This window comes from Mizuhopecten yessoensis, unplaced genomic scaffold, assembly GCF_002113885.1.
Source record: "Mizuhopecten yessoensis strain PY_sf001 unplaced genomic scaffold, ASM211388v2 scaffold11097, whole genome shotgun sequence".
Lineage (NCBI taxonomy): Eukaryota > Metazoa > Mollusca > Bivalvia > Pectinida > Pectinidae > Mizuhopecten > Mizuhopecten yessoensis.
The window spans coordinates 66149-88077 of record NW_018408878.1 but is presented as its reverse complement, the minus strand read 5'-3'; the positions used below and the strand labels follow the sequence as shown (position 1 = coordinate 88077).

Below are 21929 nucleotides of genomic sequence, written 5' to 3'. Positions count from 1 at the left end.
CAGTGGCTCCTGGAGGCATTGACGGATATCCACCTGTACGCATTGATAAATCCGTAAATGGAGACATTGTTTCACCAGGATCAGCACCGGTAGGCATTGATGGATCCGTAAATGGAGACATTGTTTCACTCCTGTAGGCATTGACGGATATCCCCCTGTAGGCATTGATGAATCCGTAAATGGAGACCTTGTTTCACCATTATAACCATCAGTGGCTCCTGGAGGCATTGACGGATATCCACCTGTAGGCCTTGATGAATCCGTAAATGGAGACATTCTTTCACCATTATAACCATCAGTGGCTCCTGGAGGCATTGACGGATATCCACCTGTACGCATTGATAAATCCGTAAATGGAGACATTGTTTCTCCTGTATAACCATCAGTAGCTCCTGAAGGCATTAGTCATTGTTTCACCAGTATAGCCATCATTAGCTCCAGTAGGCAGTGATGTATATCCACCTGTAAGCATTGATGAATCCGTAAATGGAGATATTGTTTCACCGGTATAGCCATCAGTAGCAGTAGGCAGTGATGTATATCCACCTGTAAGCATTGATGAATCCGTAAATGGAGATATTGTTTCACCGGTATAGCCATCAGTGGCTCCTGTAGGAATTGACGGATATCCACCTGTAGGCATTGATGAATCCGTAACCAGTATAGCCATCAGTGGCTCCTGGAGGCATTGACGGATATCCACCTGTACGCATTGATAAATCCGTAAATGGAGACATTGTTTCAACTGTATAGTCACCAGTGGCTCCTGTAGGCATTGACGGATCAGCACCTGTAGGCATTAATGAATCCGTCAATGGCGACATTGTTTCACCAGTATAGTCATCAGAGGCTCCTGTAGGCATTGATTGATATCCACCTGTAGGCATTGATGAATCCGTAAATGGATACATTGTTTCACCTGTATAACCATCAGTAGCTCCTGTAGGCATTGACGAGGCAGTGATGTATATCCACCTGTAAGCATTGATGAATCCGTAAATGGAGACCTTGTTTCACCAGTATAGTCATCAGTAGCTCCTGAAGGCATTGAAGTATATCCATCTGTAGGCATTGATGAATCCGTAAATTGAGATATTGTTTGACCGGTATAGCCATCAGTGGCTCCTGTAGGAATTGACGGATATCCACCTGTAGGCATTGATTAATCCGTAAATGGAGACATTGTTTCCCCGGTATAGCCATCAGTGGCTCCTGTATGCATTGAAGGATAACCACCTGTAGGAATTAATGAAACCGTAAATGGCGACATTGTTTCACCAGTATAGTCATCAGTTGCTCCTGTAGGCATTGAAGGATAACCACCTGTAGGAATTAATGAAACCGTAAATGGCGACATTGTTTCACCAGTATAGTCATCAGAGGCTCCTGTAGGCATTGATTGATATCCACCTGAAGGCATTGATGAATCCGTAAATGGATACATTGTTTCACCTGTATAACCATCAGTAGTTCCTGTAGGCATTAGTCATTGTTTCACCAGTATAGCCATCATTAGCTCCAGTAGGCAGTGATGTATATCCACCTGTAAGCATTGATGAATCCGTAAATGGAGACATTCTTTCACCATTATAACCATCAGTGGCTCCTGGAGGCATTGACGGATATCCACCTGTACGCATTGATAAATCCGTAAATGGAGACATTGTTTCAACTGTATAGTCACCAGTGGCTCCTGTAGGCATTGACGGATATCGACCTGTAGGCATTGATGAATCCGTAACCAGTATAGCCATCAGTGGCTCCTGGAGGCATTGACGGATATCCACCTGTAGGCATTGATGAATCCGTAAATGGAGACATTGTTTGACCAGTATAGTCATCAGTAGCTCCTGAAGGCATTGAAGTATATCCACCTGTAGGCATTGATGAATCCGTAAATGGAGGCATTGTTTGACCAGTATAGCCATCAGTAGCTCCTGTAGGCATTGACGGATCAGCACCTGTAGGCATTGATGAATCCGTAAATGGAGACATTGTTTCACCGGTATAATCGTTTGTTGAACTTTCTGAATATAAAGACGTGTCAGTAGAGGCTGTGGTGTGGATAGTTATGTTTGTTGGTATCTCGGTCGTAATGGCGTCAAGTGTTGTTCCTCCCGAATCTTGTGTTTCTGTCGGCAGAGGCTCGCTAGTTGTGTCAAATGTCGATGAAGTTGGGTCATAGCTCTGTGCGGCTATTCCTGTGATCACAAATCCTGAAACAGAAAATGGTATTTTTTTAGTAACGTTGATCTTGAAGTGTAAAAACTATGGGAGAGATATCTCCAAAACGAGATATTACATAGGCATGATGAATTAACGGGCTTATGCATCGAGGGAAACATATACAGTTTTGTTTCTTCGACGACCCAAATAAGAGCGGAAAGAATTGCTCCTTGAATCATGTATTAGTCGGAAAATGTCATTATTCATTGGATACAGACGGGGTGTATTCCTAAACTATATGACGCACATTTTTCCTCAATTCTCATTGGTTGGATCATATTCACGTGGAGGTCGGTGATTTTTGATATTAACTCGATGTTACTATTTTTAGAAACAGCAGGTTAATTTTAACGTCACTCTTTACTCTATCCATCGCAGTACCCGCCTCCGTACAATTTTCATACGTTTCATCTCTGTAATTATTTAAGCCTTATTTACCATATGACGTAACAATTTAAGACATTTTATTTCGGTAAATAAATGGTTATATGAACGTGAGAAGTGATATTGACCGGGATGAGAGTCTATTATTGATGCATGTGTCCCTACACCTACAGGGGTTGGTTTTGCTAAATAGTGTTAATAAACTATTAATGAAATAGCTTAATTAGAACTATGCTTTTCAATGTTTGAGACCACAAGTTTTCTGCAAAATTTGCTTTAAAGACAATGCTTTCGCATAATAATAAAGATTTGTGCAATGTAAATAGTGTTTTTTTTCTTAATTCGAATGTTTATAGGCTAAACTGCATTTGGTATAACGGGGTTGTTGCGAAATGTATACAATCTGAAGGTGTCGTAAAAACAGGAGCTTAATGTGAAATATGTAAAATTTGTGTCCCTGGGCTATAATTCCGTCTTTGCGTATTGTAGAGTTATCTTGTCTTGGGAGCATGTATTGATTGCTACATCATTGGTTTGTGCGAGAAAATTACGTCTTTTTCTCAAAAATTGATGACGTAACTCTCACAAACGAGTGACGTAACAATCAATACCTGCTCCCAAGAGAAGATAACTCTGCGATACGCAAAGACGGAATATGTCGTTACTCCAATTTTTTTAGTTAGTTTGTCCTTGACGAAAGGTATATAAGGAAGGTTATTATCGCGTAATTACTATTTAAATCGTTATAATGGCATGTTGCCCCGGTTGATATCGATCATATCAGCGAATGTTTCACAAATTATTTCACAAGTTATAGTATAAGTATAAGGTAGATACCTAGAAAAAGGTCGATTATTTATGAAACGAGAAACATCATCATCATTAGGGATTGGCCATTTTGACTTCTCACTTCTGACGGGGTTAAGTAGAAATGGGTCTACCAATAAGCCGCATGAGAAGTAGGACAAAGTGTTATAACAAATATGAAATGTACACGAATTGTAGAAGTGTAAGGAGAATTAGACCAGGGCCCGATTCATGAAACAGTTATATGTATCATGCTCAAACACGGATTCTCTACTCAAACCAACTTTCTTGTATTATATATGCAAACTTATATTTATTTGACAACAATAATGAAACAACTTATTGCTATTTTACGAATACAAACAAAAATAGCATTTGGTTCTAAATAACTTTATATTTATAAACTTTATTCATTTAACAACATTATGAAACAAGTTATTTCAACTTGTATTAATCACTTTTGTTGGCCTGGATGCTAGCGCGTGGGGGGTCTAAGTGTTGGAGGAAACCGGAGTACCCGGAGAAAACTACGTAATTAGGTGACCCCATACCTTTTCACTTTTTGTAACTCGTTTAAATCAAAGAACATGGTAAAAAGTCAGACGAAACTCTGAACAAAATATTCTGCTTCAAGTCTCTCCCGAATTCTTCCAAACTATTGTCAAAAAGTGAAGTATTTTTTTTATTTTTCACTGAATCAAGAATTCGGTTTGAGCATGAAAACGGTTTTATGCTCATAGTAAGGTTTCATGCTGAAGCCCAAAATCGTATTCCAGTGATAAATAAATAAAAAAAAATCATTTCGTCAATACTGGCAGTATTAAATACACATATCGCACATAGATCGTGGCATTAGAAGGCGGGGCTATCAAAAAACTAAAGTAAAACAGAGTAAGTTTGAAAAAAAATAAGTTTTCAGTGATTGTATTGGTTGTTTGAGGCATGTTATGTATGTTCATCTTGTGCATAAAGAATAGATCTTTCGATCCATGTGCGACATGGGTGTGAAAGTGACGATTTGTTTCTAAAATATCAGTTTGAAGTGCGCTCCGGGCGTGGGTCGCATATTTCCCGCATATTATAGAGGGCCGGAGTTCTGACGTTAATCGAAGACAGACCGATATGAAAAAAGTCGATAAAACGTCAGAATAATTCGGACTAGCATCGAACCCGCCACCCAGTGGTGGAGGGCTAGTGGAAGCAGATTAGCAGACGCATTAACCACGTGACCACCACGTGTTTACTTCCAACGTTTAACCAACGTCCAGTATATTCTTGATGTAAAACACTCCTGTTGGCCCGAATGTTATCGCGCAGGAGGGGTTGGATTGTCTGATGTGGGAGGAAACCAAAGTACCCGGCGCAAACCTTTCGCGTCCGATCGGGAAATCGACCACGACCGTCTAGGTGAAAGGGGTTTTATATCATCCCATACAGGAAATGTTGATACTGTAAAAATATTAATTATCTTAAAGTGTGTGTCTGTGCGACGTTTTAACATACCGGGTATTTAAATATATTTGGTTTGACGCTTTGTTATTTTGTTGATTGATCCAGAAACTCAAAGGATTATTATATATCATCAAAAAAAAATTATTGCTGTAAATCCATTTAAGCGTTTAATATGTGGTACTGATAAACTTATGTCGATTTGATTTATACGAGTATACTAATTATATTTTAACATTTTATTTATTACATTTGTAAAAAATTGAACTATTCGGTTTATTTTTAAATTAACTGGTGAAGAAATTAAACACAAAGAACAAAAGTATTCGATAGCTTTAGCGACATTGTGTTGACAAGCTTGGTGTTTAAATAATTGTACTACAATACAACAAGAACCTACAGTTGAATTAGGGGTGAAAATAAATATAATAAATGTGCTACCCCACCTTTTTAACTTTCCTTTATATCCCAGACATTATAATTTGCCCTAGTTTCTAAATATAGAAACGACATTGATAACTTAACACGACCAGTCGAAATACGGGACAGGTGTTATTGATTTCAATGCGTTCAGCGAAAAACTATTGATGAAAAACATTGAATCGTCAAGAGCTACGAGAAAAATATGCGTTGTGACGCACAATAATATGTCTTTCATTGTCAGCTTTTCTTTACCTGATTAAATTTGTATTGCAATTTTGTAAGGATACTTGTCCAACTGATTGTAGTTTTCCGTATATACATCAATACCCTTCTCCCTGCATTTTGTTTTAGATGTTACTGAAGCAAAGTTTGGCCAGGACACTTCCGTTGTTTGGGTAACTGACCGGGAAATCGAACCCCGGCCGTCTCGGTGAAAGGCCAGTCCGTTATCCACTGCACCACCCGTCCATTGAAGTAGAGTAGATTAAAAGGGGCTGGTAGAAACACTTATTACCTAAGCAAGGCAAAATTTAAAATTTTATCAGACTTTTTTATTTACACCTTCATGAATATATTGTAGTCACAATACGGCCGTATAAGTGATTCGAACAAGATTATGATCCTAAATAATAATCCATTTTATTGTATAAAATTGTTAGTATTGATAAGTAAATACTGTAACAGCCTGCAACTGACTTTCTTCATTTTTCGTTTTAAAAAGCTGCTATCTGCATTTCCCAGTGTATCCAATCCATTTTATAAATGTGATAGGCAAACTATGTAATGTACTTCCACGTGTATTCTATACAGCGATTTGATTCCTAGAGGTCTTTGTATCCGGTTGGTTACCAAAGCTGATATCGAGATTAAAATTTCTAGCACGAAACAAAATAAATCTCTTCCGAACGGCCGACTCTCCTACCGTGCTTCTGTTTAGTGTGTTTGTTTAGGCGGCAGATGCAGCGAAAATAAAACCTCCGCGAATTTTAAACTTTGTCCAGAAATCAGCCACACCTTGAGATAACGAATACAAAAAATACTAGCATTTGGTTCTAAATAACTTTATTTAAACCTCACCGTAGCGATGTCTTTAAATGACATGGGTCTATTGTGGGTAGTCTTTTGAAATAAATACACTCCGGATCATGCGATATCATGTTCTGCAGAGATTATTCGGCAAGGTAAACACTTAATACTTTCTATGTGTGCTGTATGAGCTTCAGAATTCCCCATTACCGGTGAATTATCAGAGGGATCTTAGATTCACATTGTAGATAGGAACAATGCTTGGTTACAGAAGTAAACAACTGTAAATAAAATTAAGGATCCCTGTCCCACTGTTCTGCATGTTTAAAGATGTTCCTCTTTACAGCTAAGACTAAAACTTTTGTTTACCATATTTCACAACTTTTTAACAAATCTCCTTCGTTGTGTAAGCTATTGTTGATCAATAATTGGAAATATAGATACATATAAATAAAAATATATAAATGTCTTTAATAATATTGAGTGTCAGTTGTTGGTAGCATGTTTACCATACATATATATTAACCATACATACTGTACACACATACTCTCACATACAGACATACAGTACACACATACTCTCACATACAAACATACAGTACATACATACTCTCACGTACAGACATACAGTACACACATACTCTCACGTACAGACAAACAGTACACACATACTCTCACATACATACATACAGTACACACATACTCTTACGTACAGACATACAGTATACACATACCCTCACGTACAGACAAACAGTACACACATACTCTCACATACATACATACAGTACACATATACTCTCAAGTGCAGACAGACAGTACACACATACTCTCACATACAGACGTACAGTACACACACACTCTCACCTACAGACGTACAGTACACACATACGCTCACATACAGACATACAGTAAACACATACTCTCACATACAGACATATAGTACACACATACTCTCACATACAAACATACAGTCCATACATACTCTCACGTACAGACATACAGTAAACACATACTCTCACATACAGACATATAGTACACACATACTCTCACATACAGCCATACAGGACACACATACTCTCACGTACAGACAAACAGTACACACATACTCTCACATACAAACATACAGTCCATACATACTCTCACGTACAGACATACAGGACACACATACTCTCACATACAAACATACAGTCCATACATACTCTCACGTACAGACATACAATACACACATACTCTCACATACAGACAGACAGTACACACAGACTCTCACGTACAGACATACAGTACTCACATACACTCACATACAGACATACAGTACACACATTTACCATACATATATATTAACCATAAATACTGTACACACATACTCTCACATACAGACACACAGTACACACATACTCTCACATACAGACAAACATTACACACATACTCTCACATACAGACAGACAGTACACACAGACTCTCACGTACAGACATACAGTACGCACATACTCTCACGTACAGACATACGGTACGCACATACTCTCACATACAGACATACAGAACACACATACTCTCACATACCGACATACAGTACACACATACTCTCACACACAGACATACAGTATACACATACTCTCACATACAGACAAACAGTATACACATACTCTCACATACATAAATACAGTACACACATACTCTCACGTACAGACAAACAGTACACACATACTCTCACATACATACATACAGTACACATATACTCTCAAGTGCAGACAGACAGTACACACATACTCTCACATACAAACATACAGTACAGACATACTCTCACTTACAGACATACATTACACACATACTCTCATCATCATCATCATCATCATCGTATACAGTACACACATACTCTCACATACATACATACAGTACACACATCCTCTCACGTACAGACATACAGTATACACATACCCTCACGTACAGACAAACAGTACACACATACTCTCACATACAAACATACAGTACATACATACTCTCACATACAGACATACAGTACACACATACTCTCACATACAGACGTACAGTACACACATACTCTCACCTACAGACGTACAGTACACACATACTCTCACATACAGACATACAGTACACACATACTCTCACTTACAGACATACATTATACACATACTCTCATCATCATCATCATCATCATCGTCATCACCGTCGTCATCATTACATATACACACTGACATCAGTTAATGACTATCTTCAAGAGAACATCACATTGTTATCGGTCTCTTCGGTGTATTTTAAGGAATATAAGAAGGCCCTCAATTCTATAGATATCCTCGTATCTGTGCGAACCGTGTTATAGAACAGGTCAACTATTTTTCTGACGTCACCAAACCAGCAAAAGTGATTATTTTTTGGGCCAATACGTCCAAATAAAAAATCTTATCTTGTAATCGTATATAGCGATACCTCACGAAGAGTGAGTAACGTGAATTTGCATATCGGATTTTATCATTAAACCGCCTTGACAAAGACATCTAGCTGTTATATAAAACCGCAAAAAAGTGAATTCAATGTTGTCAAACGTTTGATACCTTCTAGATCAGTAGTTATCAAATATAGCAATTATTGTAATCAAAGCTACAAAACTCTTTGAAGAATGAATACGTGTATCGGCAGTGTATTTTTCTTTCTCAAATTTCAGATATTGTAACAAAGCTAAAAGAAACAGACCTGTGTTTAATTGTCTTCGTCAATACCTTATGTCAAAGTGATGAGATATAAAATTACATTTCATATATACAAATAAAGAAAATTTGAGTACTAACGAAAGTCGTCCCGCGGTTTTCATTTCATGATCATATGACCTAGTTGACGAACTCGGGGATAAGTTTCACTTTTTAGACCGTATCACGTCAAATATCTCATGATCAGGAATAATAGAAAGAGGAGGGACTCGACCTGACAATGTGTTTAATATTTGGAGCAGTGAGAACTAATACCTATATGTTATCTGGCATGGGGAATTGTTACTCATAAACATATATAAAATCTACTTATGTATACATGTACCCTTTAGTTAATTTCATAGTTTTGAAAATTTGAAAATATAAAAAGGTTGTTCTAATTAGCGTTCTACTTAAGGAGTTTCGTGCCACTGACAAAAACTGCCATTATGCACAGGAAAGTTTTCCCGACATTATTATAGCGTTGATGAATTAATTCTGAAAGGAAATTCATTCTTTGTTGAACTTTTATGGGAAAAAAATCATAATGATGTTTCATACAAAGCTTAATGAATGAGCAACAGTGTTTTGAGTGTAAGAAGGCGAGGCGGCCAGACAAGATATACGGCCTGTTTACTATTGAAGTAGGATACTTAAGTCAATACGTTCACGGTATTATTAAAAACGGTAATGATTTTTATATCTTGCACCAATGGATAATGCGCATTTTTTTAATATAAAAATCCGCTAACTCTTGAGAATCTTAAACTGAAACAGAGAGTGGACACTTTTCTGTTGTATAAGTGAACTCAAAAAGATAATTTCTATTAAAAAGTGTAAATTTTATTACAAATGAACTTATGAGTAATGGTAAAAGTATTATACAAATATGACCAGTGGCTCCCTTTTTTATAGGCAGGGGATCAGGTGTTCGATTCCCATCAGCGGAATATTTGTTTTCTTCTTTTTTTAATTGTGAAAACTAAAATTATAATGAATACATTTTTATGCTATAGTTGATGGGCTAACAACTAGAACTCAGGACAAAATAATAATAATAATAATAATTCGAGGTTCTTATATACTGCTTTATCACAACCTAGTTAGTAGGTAGTCTCAAAGCGGTTCACAAATTATTATCCGTGGTTATTGGGCCTTTGCAACCAGCCAATACCTTTCTCAACTCCCCGGGGAGCATACAGCCGGAGCTGCCATTTCGGCACTCACAGTTAGCATTCTACAATTCTAGCGCTGCCCAACCACGTACTCATTTACAGCTGAGTAGACTGGATCAAGCGGAGTAAAAGATACAACGCAGTGCCGTGCCGTGACTCGAACTCGCAACCCTTCGGTCACGAGCCCGGCGTCCTACCACTAGACTACCGTTCCTCCTAAAATGCCGAAATAATCTGGAACTCTTCTTCATTGGAGATGCAATAAATGTATTGCGAATATCTACTTTCACTAATTGAACCAAAAGAGAAGGTGTACCAAGAAGTAAGTTGGCTACCCTCATACTAATTTACTTTAAACTTCCACCTTTCAATGTGTTGAGCTTAAAATAACCCATTAAATTCGACCCTTTAACATGTTAAACATATACACATACTATAAGAAATATAATTTGATGGTAAATGACATGATGTTGACACTGTGTAAGCTGTGTGGCGAGTGTTCTTCTATTATTACTGGTTTCTATATCGGCTGATAATTTGACACGATTATAACGTCTACAATATAATAGAAATACACCCCCTACCGTTGGTATTCACAAGCCCATTATCAGCCGAAGCATATTGTCTGAAATTGTACATGTAGTTGACGGGTCAGGATGACACCACTGTGTCTAATGACATACAATTTGTATTAACCTGCATACACACGTCGGAATTCTTCCACCAATAAAGATCGTTTTAAGAGTTAACAATTTATAATGCAAACACGGAATCCTGTTCATAATGGTTTGCAAGAAATCGAAAGAAAATGAAACCGAAAAGTTTTACATTTTTTTTTTCACGGAATGATTGTAAAATGATAATGAATATATCGTTTTAACTGATATACTATTTAAATACCAACAATAAACAATATTAAACAGACATTTACACTTTTAAAAGATCACGCTAGCATATCGTTACACAGCTTCTATTTATTATGCCTGGCTAAGTTTAAAACCTGAACCTGAACCTCGAAACTAAATCAAATAAAAAATGGCTTCTATTTATCCTGCCTTACTACGTTTATAAAAGGAATTCATTTACTAAAATTAAATCAAGAATATCAGTTACTCCTTTATTTATTTTCAATGTGAAATACAAGACTTGTTTATCACTACAGGTTACTAGACTTGTTTATAACTACATGTTACTAGATTTGTTTATAACTACAGGTTACCAGCCTTGTTTATAATTACAGGTTACCAGATTTGTTTATAACTACAGGTTACTAGACTTGTTTATCACTACAGGTTACTAGACTTGTCTATCACTACATGCTACTAGATTTGTTTATAACTACATGTTACTAGATTTGTTTATAACTACATGTTACTAGACTTGTTTATAACTACAGGTTACCAGACTTGTTTATAACTACAGGTTACTAGATTTGTTTATAACTACAGGTTAGTAGATTTGTTTATAACTACAGGTTACTAGACTTGTTTATAACTACAGGTTACCAGATTTGTTTATAACTACAGGTTACTAGACTTGTTTATAACTATAGGCAACCAGACTTGTTAATAACTACAGGTTACTAGACTTGTTTATAACTACAGGTTACCAGACTTGTTTATGACTACAGGTTACCAGAATTGTTTAAAACTTCAGGTTACCAGACTTGTTTATAACTACAGGTTACTAGATTTGTTTATAACTACAGGTTACTAGACTTGTTTATAACTACAGGTTACCATAATTGTTTAAAACTACAGGTTACTAGACATGTTTAAAACTACAGGTTACTAGACTTCTTTATAACTACAGGTTACAAGACTTGTTGATAACAACAGGTTACCAGACTTATTTATCACTACATGTATTAACAGGCTACCAGACTTGTTTATAACTACAGGTTACCAGACTTGTTTATAACTACTTGTTACTAAACTCTTTTGCCTAACTGATAAGGACAGCCACACATAAATAGGGGGAAAAAACAATAAGTCACAATATGAAATCCCCTATTCTTAGAAATGAAACAGGTAAAAAAATATTATAATAAATGACAATCAAAACAAAACTTCGATATAAACGGGTAAAGTAAGGAACGAATTGACTCCGAACCAAAACAGAAGACAACACTGACCTCTTCAGAGAAACGAAGGCACGATTAATAGACCAATATGGGAATCGTTTTTCCCAAAACATGTGAAACACGTACATGTAGCTCGCTCTGTCGTTCGTCTGATCAATGAAAATAATATGTTTATATTTTAGATTTAAAACTTGCAGAATATAGTCATGGGTTTAAGGTCATCGGAGACAAAAATATTCGATGAATAAACGCACTTGTTTACATTGATTTTTGAAAACCAAAATTTTGCCACTTTCACACTCAAAATGTGAAACTTCAGGTCAGAAAGTAACGCGTTCTATGTTCAGAAGTAAAATGTAGTTCATATAGTGATAAATGACACAACGAGGTAGGAAACACGCTTAACGGTCCGCAAGTCTCGGTGTACTATTATGCGTGGAGTCTAGAGCAGGTCATTACGTCTCAATAATGCAAATAAAATGAGAAAGTCGAACGTTAACAATAATTGTTTGTTTAGAATGAATGTGTATGCTTTCAAGATCAAACCGTCCAATTTAATAAGCATAATAGGGCTAGGACAATCGCCGTGGAAGTTGTTAGAGAGAAATATTTACTTTGACCTCAGTGCCCGTGGATGTTTTGTAAGCTCTTCAAGGGATTCTTATGCAAATACACTTCTGTTGACCGGGCCCATGCTCGTTAAACATTAAAATATTTCAAAGAATAAAACTGCTTAATATGCACAGGAGTTTTTTTTAATATAAAATGATACACGATCTCTTCGTACAAATATATACGAGGGGACAGAACCACTTAAACCATTTCAAAATGCCACCATGTTGAGAAGTCAACACTTATATATGTAGGAGTTTGTACGTTCTGTTGGTAATAACCAAACAAGCATTATCACTAATAGGTAGTCATTGTACAAAAAAAATCCTTCAAGTCCATTTACCGTTCGTTCATGAGGGATATCTGAAGACTGAACTACAGTCTACATTATTCCTTATAATTTCTCTTTATAAAGCGGCTTAACTGGTCCATACGTCATATACATGTATCATTGCCGGTATATGTATATGTTTGGTGTTCCCATAACAGCTAAGATCATATTAAGACGATAATTACAAAAAGTAATGTTACTCTAAATTCGCAAACAAGCCAAAAAATATTCAAAGTGACAACAAATTCGTAATTCAGACTCAAAATCGTTAAAACTTGGGGTAAATATGCACGAATGGAAATATTTAGACGGAAACCTCGAGAAAGTATGTAAGGAAAGTAGGACGAGGTGTTCCGGAGTGGTAAGCGTCTTACGCTCTATCGACGACATCCGCCGTGTAAATCATGATACAAGCCAAGTGATGGCACGTTCTCATAGCGAGAACTAGGGTAGCGATAACAAAAGAACAGTGCAAACTAATGAGCGCAATCAAAACCATTGACAACGTCTCAACGTCGACACAGTAGCGTGAGTTCTTACAGTCGAATTCCTCCTGCTGCATATAAACCAGAAACAGCACCGAACAGAGAGAGAAGTAAGAACAAAACGAGTTCCCTACTTGTCTGGGTCGTTAACAAATTACTATGCTATATCACAATGGAGGATCATTAGGGCATCCTCGATATCCAGGGGTAACGTTCACTTTCCCTCTCTACAGAGCGCGAAAGTGAGCGTAACCCCTGGATATCGAGGATGATTCCTGTGGTGCAGAGCGAGAAAGTGAGCGTAACCCCTGAGAGAAAACCTTCTTCTCCCATTGCAAAACCTAGAATCTCAGTTGTTTGTAATACATTTTAACATCATCTTCGTGGATACAGATTTATGTTTTATGTTCCAAACAATATATGTAAGTTTTCATAGTTTTGTTTTTGTTTTTGTTTGAGATGCACCTGCAGGGAGAGAGCTTGTATAGGCTTTGCCTGTTGCCCAATTCCAATTAAATCGGATCGATTAAATTGAAATGAGAAAAAAATATATCGGCATAGTCCCAAATCCCAAGAAAACCTGTTTAATGTTGTTTTGGAAGATTTGTTGTTCATGATTTAACGTCCTAAACCAGCTAGGGTCATTTAAAGACGTGTCTCCATGTGTGCCGGAGACAGGATTATTGGTGTATTGCGCGGATCGAATACCCAAAACGTCTTTCTTAGGGTCTCTTAGAGTAAGGATTCGGGGAACAATTCAACGTCCGTTTTCCTGTATACCTGTATTTGTATAAGCAAATCTGCACTTTGTACTTACGTAAGGATTCCCAGTATGTATAGGGTAAACCACTCAACCTGAAACTGACCCCAGCGGTGGGATTATGGGTATTCCAGACGTTTTATTAAGTCTTTAAAGGGATATTGCAATGTACATGTATCTGTATTCTTTTCAAACACATCAAAGAAACAACTTGACCATTGTATTTCATTAGCTAAGTTTTGCATTTTTTTCTTAAAATTGGTGGATGACAAACATGGCTTATTTGAAGCAATTCAATAATTTTTGAATTATCCATGTTATAATATGAGTTATAATATTTGATTGAAAATATTTGAATTTCAATAATATTTGAATTACATTAACATTTGAATTACAATGATATTTGAATTACAATAATTACAATAATATTTGAATCACAATAATATTTGAATCACAATAATATTTGAATTACAATGATATTTGCATCGCAATATTTCTATATCAATTTTTGAGTTATATTTTTTTTAATTTTAATATTCGAATCATAATATTTGAATGACAATAATTTGATTATAATTTTTGAATCATATTATTTGAATAACAATATTTAAATTATAATATTTGAATCATAATATTTGAATTATAATATTTGAATTACAATATATGAATTACAATATTTGAATAATAATATTTACATCGGGGCTTAATATAGGGATTTGTACTATTATGTCTAGCGATTGATTTACTTTGTACATTTGGATCCAAAGAAATAAAATATTCAATTCAACCTGATTACCGATGTGTTTTTTTCAGGAAAGCGTCGTTGATGCTCCCTAGCTGTTTTAAGGCTTAATAAAAGAGACAAATATGGCTATTCAATTTTGAAAAATTAAGATATTTAAAACTGGATTATATGGACTTTTTTGTCATTCATTATGTATAATAACTAATTTCTTTGTGTTTTGTTGAAACGTGAAAAGACGAGACAGGGTCGACGAACTTCTTTTTTTATCATGCTTAGAGCACATATACCCCAAGTGTCGAATTAAACCGTAACATTCTGTACAAAATTAGGATTTAAAATGTAGGTTATTTTCAAGTTGCAATAGTTTTATAAATTACCTAGCTGACATAATCTACAACAATTTAATATGACCATAAAACATGTATAAAAGTGAAAATTGAAGATGATGATGATGATGATGATGATGATGATGATAATGATAATGATGATAATGATGATGATGATGATAATGATGATGATGGTGATGATGGTGATGATGATGATGATGATGATGATGATGATGATGATGATGATGATGATGATGATCGTTTATCAATTTTAAGCTCGACCGGAAATGTTCACATTATATTACAGAGAGAGTTAAACGTGAGGAAACTGGTTTTTCAAATGTTGAAATCATGAATAAAATGTCATTCTTAATTTCACAACGATTACTTTGCTTACAATGTAAAAGGAAGTAGAAATGAATAAGTAAATAAAATAAATTAATCATGAATCATAAAGATACCATGCTCGAAATATTTCCCTCAATACAGTTATCAAAATTTCTCTAACGTTATGAAGGCACTAATCCATTTTTTACTCAACGAGAGCCCTCAGTCCTATCGTACCTCCATTATAATGGTGTTTTAATAAATATTTGAAAAAAAAAGTAATCACGGAATTATTTATTTTTATCGTTAACGCCAGACTGCATTCAGATATATTTCACAGATATCGAAACCTAAAATAAACTTTTGAGCTTTAAATAGCACATAGTTTGTGTCCCCGCCCAAGAATCCTTTATTTTCACAAGCACCCCATGGTTTGTTGATTTGTTTATTACGGCGGCTCGTCCTCGCAACCCATTGAGTCAAGCACTGTTGGGAGTCGGGGTCCCCTCGGGATCAAATTAAAGATGTACCTGATGCTAGTACCCTGTACCCTGTAAACTGTATTTTCACAGTACATGTTATGACAACAAATTATCCGGGTGACTTACAATTACTGCCAAACCGATGGAGAAGATAAAAGAAAAAACCCACATAGGTCCAAAGGCTAGGGTTGCAAGCTAGTGCTGTAGATATCAGATTGGTTTCTTGGTTTTGTTTGTTTGTGTTTTACGTCCTATTAACAGCTATGGTCATTTGAGGACGTGTCAGGTTTTGGTGGTTGAGGAAAGTCCGGAGTTCCCGGAGAAAATACACCGACCTACGGCCAGAACCTGGCGACTGCTTTCTTCGTTTAAAGAATCATCCGATACTGCAAAATAAAACCCCCAATTGGTCGCCTCTTGTTATCATGCAATAAGATATAGGTTGGTCCTTTTGTAACGTCCCGGACATGCGGGGACAAAGCTCTATTGATCGATATGCAGGGCCTGTGCATGTTTTAAACGATCTAACATGAACTCGCGCGTTAGGACATAGCTCGAGTTTTCCGCGGAATTGAAGTTGTACTTTAACAAGTGACGGATTTTTTATTTTTATTTTAAACAAATTTGCTATAGCTTGAGTTGGCTAAAAATAAACATGTTTAAAATATTTCAAATAATGACCTTGCAATTAGCATTGACCGCGACGGAATGTATAATTATTAATTTGCAAGTCATAATGGACCCCTCTGTTTGTGTGTCGTTATAAAATATTCAAATTAGACTTTCAAAACATTTAAATATTTACAACCTATATCGTTTAAAGCTAGATTTTGATAGTGGAACAGCGGACAATACAGCGTGTGTGACAACATTGACCGATTTGAATGACCTTGGTGTATAGTTATAGAACATTTAACGTTTTTAGTGGTAGGAAGATGAATTAAGCACATTTATAACTGATCTCTAAGGACTCGTTGGGATAGGTTATTTTTAAACATTTATCAATTATCACACTATGTTTTCAGGGTTTGAACAATTTTCTCACTGCTCGCACGTGGATATATTCTCGAGTCCACCTGCGATCGCCTCTTGATCTTATCCACATGCGAGCATTCTGCTTTTATATATTTCTCCTGATATGTGACAAGAGAGAGAAAAAAGCACGGCTAACCCGGGATTCGAACCCAAATTGAGCTACCTGGTCTCCGGCGACCAACCAAGTCCAGTTCCACTTAGATACATATCAACATTCAATAGAATCATTTAAAGAATAAAAGGTAGAAAAAACGATGATAAGTTTCCAAGACTCATGATATTCCTGTAACAGCAGGTCATTTGACACTGTTCGCTGGTTATAAGCAGGAAAAAACCTCATATAAGTAATTCGCACAAAGCACATTGTTAATATGAGTGCGAAACTGCTTACCATTGTTTTTACCCTGCTTAAAGTTCAGAATTAAGGGTAATGGCAACAACTGGTTCACCCGTTGACAGTACATGTATAATGCATCCTGGGTTACGTCTCCCTATCGCTCTCGGTACCACAAGAATATGACATACCAAAAGTGAAGGCGCAGTATGCGCCACCTCGTGTATGAGACACGAAGACCAGTTTGATCCTTTTATGTAAATCAAAGGAATCCCGCGGTCGCGTAACGGTAAAAATTGACTGGCTTCGAAACCGGGTGTCGTTCTTCTTTAATAATCAAAGAACAGGTATCACCATAGCGATTGGTCAATTTGTTTTACCTTAGACAAATCAAATAGCTAACCGCATGCCTTCAATTTCGCTATGACATATTTCAGGGGTGCAGAGAGCGATAGTTAGTGTTAAACCTAGAATATAGCGGATGGTATGCACTGACCAAGCAGAATGCTGTGCTGGGTGCTTTTGGTAAAGTATTTCAGTGAGATAGCACTATAAAGTCGGCATCAGATATGCGCTATCACAAGGAGGAAATACTCCAACATACCCTGTCTGCTGCACACATGCATGCGTGCACAACACACATGGAGGCACGTCCTTAAAGACCTTGGCTGTTGCTAGGATGTTAAGTCCTGTACAACCAACCGCCAGCCAGTGAATACAGCCACAGCAGAAAGCCATGGGAGATTTTACGATGTTTTTAATACGAAGGTGGTCGATATATGATATTGACCAGTGGGTGTTTGCAGGAGGTCTTGCAGTCGCTATCATATGGTATTGTATCAGTTTTTACAGGGGTCGTAATACATTATGGTTATACAAAGATAGTCGCCATAGACAGGGGTCATATAACTAATTAGTTTTATAATGATGGTCGCTTTAGACAGGGCCCATAATGGTTGGTAGTAATACTCAAATTGTCTCAATAGGCAGTAGTCATGATAATTATACACATATCGCCGCTCTCAACAAGGGCCGTAATAAATGACGGTTATACACAGATCGCCGCTATAGACAGGTGCCTTAATATTTTGGGTTCCAATACACAAATGGTCGCTTAATACAGGGGCCATAACACTTGGTAGTTATACACAGATTGCCGCAATAGACAAGCATAGTAATAATGATAGTTAGTTTTACACTGATCATCGCTGAAGACAGGGGTCTTGATAATTGGTAGTTATACTCAGATTGTCGCGACAGAAGGAGATAAAGGGGTCGGTAGTTGTAGACAAAAATCATCGCTATAGACAGGGTATATTTTAGCCAGTAATTAGACAATGTTTTTCGTTATAGACAGGGATCTTATTACTGGTAGTTATACACAGATGGTCGCACATGAGGCATTGTACAATTGTATTAATATGATCAACATACACAGATGGTCGTTATAGACAGGATGTCACATTTCGGTTAATATCAACAGAAGGTTCAATAGCCAGGTCCAACTGCAAAAATCATTGTTATCATGAACTAGCATTCGATTTTTAAGATATTTTCAAAAAGTGTTTAAACCAATTTAGTTTATTTTGGGTATATTTTAGATATTTATTACTATGTATATATAGAAATTGTTTTGTTAAATATACAATGGGTTCAGTACATTATGTACCCTTGTTCATGTTTAAATTATAAACAGTATCTAACGACATCTTACCACACGAGTTTCTTTGTAACTTTTCAACCCGTGGAATTAGAATTTAGAGACGAAGCGAATTACCTACAGATATCCTCGATAGACAGGTGTAACACTCACTTTCGCTCTCTGCACCCCTGGAATATGTCATAGCAAAATTAAAGGCTCAGTGTGCGCCACCTTGTGGATGAGAAAAGAAGACTTGATCGATCCTATGATATTCATCAAGAGAATCTCGCGGTCACGTAACGGTAAAAGTTGACAGGCCTTGAAAACGGAGGTATCAGCCCAGCGATTGGTCAGGTGTTTTTTTTACCTGAGACCAATAAAACAGCTGTCTTCGTGCCTTCAATTTTGCTATGACATATTCCAGGGGTGCAGAGAGCGAAAGTGAGCGTAATCCCTGGATATAGAGGATATCATTCTTTATGGTCAAGGAAAACACAATGTCAGTAGTTGAGATAATATCAGACCTCCTAAACCAGGATTTCAGACATGCTGTAATGTTATTTCATGAGGTATTTATATCCTTATCCTATAATGGACAAACATGGATTTTTACAAACAAAGTAACAGCCAGTGGCTTCACTCAATGATTGATTAGAATCATTATAATTAGATGCTAAAGCCGATGTATCGATACCAAATAGAACAAATATGACGAATCTAAATATTTTATTTGTACATGATTTTTTTTTTTTTGTAGAATATGAGATAAATAGAAAAATATATTTCCTAATCATAGTTTGATCATTGTTTATTACAAAGGTTCGGCTAAGGCATCGTTTAGATAAAAAAAAAATGATATGAAGAAATGTCTACCTTTAAACTAAAATAAGTTCTTTTTCTGAAACATTACTTATGTATATGACATACAAGTAGTCACGCTAAGAGTGATCCCTCGTAACCAAATAGTTTAAAGACATATCTTTCAAACTCTGGTATCATGATATTGCTTAAATCCATGACCTCCGACTAAAAACTACATGGTATTCATTGCTAAAAAGAAAGACTTTTGTATAAACCAGCAAAATATCGAAACACGAAAACAAAGTGGCGTTTTAGTACTAAGTATTATACCCATTCTTGTATATCAATTATTCACGTTATTGTTCGGAGTAACAAATGTCAAAGGTTTGAACAGATATGTATCGAACGGTCGGGATACTTTTCAAGTACGGCACAGAACAATTTAAAATGTACATGTCATATTGTCCTTTTCAAATAAAGTTGTACTGGTACGTTTTGGGATGTTTGGTTGACAAATGGTTACGCGCTGAATCAATACTTTGTAGTTAATTAATACTTTGTAGTTAATGAATACGGTTATTAATACGGTCAATATCATGTTTAAATCAATCAATACTTTGTAGTTAATTAATACTTTGTATTGATTTAAACATGATATTGACTGTATGAATTGAATGGATGAATCGTGCACTATACAACGAAAAAAACGTTCGCCCTTTCATCGGCAAATACATATTCGTCCAATGTGAATTTCGCCCTTCGCATGTAATTTAATGTATACATCCAATGCTCTGAAACAAGAAACGTTCGCCCAGCTAGCCTTTTCCCCTCGTCATTTGCAACATTCATATGAGCCCAGTGTTAATTTCGGACTTCACACCTAGTTAATGTACTAATTTTAAAAATGCTGTACAACAGGAAAATTTCGCCCCGCAAAACTGTTTGCCGACAAAACTCATATTCGCCCGGTGTTAATTTCGCCCTTCCCATTTAGTTAGATGTACTCGTTAAAAAAAATTGTGTATTTGACATCAACCAATAGTTACGCTTGATCAATACTTTTTTTGTTATTCTCTTCGTAACCACTTTCTTTCATTTCCTAATGCACCCCTTCTGCCCTCCCTGATTTCTTCTTCTTCTCACTGTCTGTTATACTATCAAAATATATGTAAAAGAGCCGTCTAACTGCCAGGTTTATAATAAGGAGACGTATTTATATAAGTACTACTTGTTTTCGAATCCTCTTTGTTGATTTTTGTATTATTTTGTCACTGCCATATTGAATAAAATACTGTTTAAACTAATACTTTGTATTAATCCATATTCATCCATTATTGACTTGGCCCTTCACATGCTATTGAATAAAAAAGTGATAATATTGTGTAATCATATTCACTGTCATATTCATTTCGCCATCATTATCAATTGCAAAACAGGCAAAAGTGAAAATGCGGCGAAAATTTCCTGGTATACAGTTTTTCTGTGTCGTAACACGCGTATCAGTGTATTTTTTTTAAACATTATATATGCATACATTGTTGTAAAATAAAAGTTACATAAGTAAGTAATGTTAAAACTTACCTGCAGTGTGTATTATAAGTGTAACAACAGTTAGTTTGTATCCTGCCATCTTTCTGATGAAGTAAGTACGTTTTATGACCAACCCCTTACGCACGTGCTCCCAAAGTAAGTATTTCACGAGTATGGTATAAGTAACTGGAAGAGCTGACTATATAAGTAATTATATTTAAAGGCCAATGCTTCATACGTCACT

The 21929-nt window shown here is 36.2% G+C and overlaps 1 protein-coding gene across 1 annotated transcript; it reads right to left on the bottom strand.

Annotated features, from left to right (window-relative positions):
- Window positions 1-599: 599 nt before the first annotated feature.
- On the bottom strand, window positions 600-21851 carry LOC110465663 (mucin-3A-like). Its single transcript, XM_021521621.1, has 3 exons — window positions 21737-21851; window positions 1685-2216; window positions 600-975 (listed from the first exon to the last, which is right to left on the bottom strand). The coding sequence occupies exons 1-3, from the start codon at window positions 21783-21785 to the stop codon at window positions 600-602; spliced, it is 957 nt and encodes a 318-aa protein (XP_021377296.1). The 5' UTR covers window positions 21786-21851.
- Window positions 21852-21929: the final 78 nt, after the last annotated feature.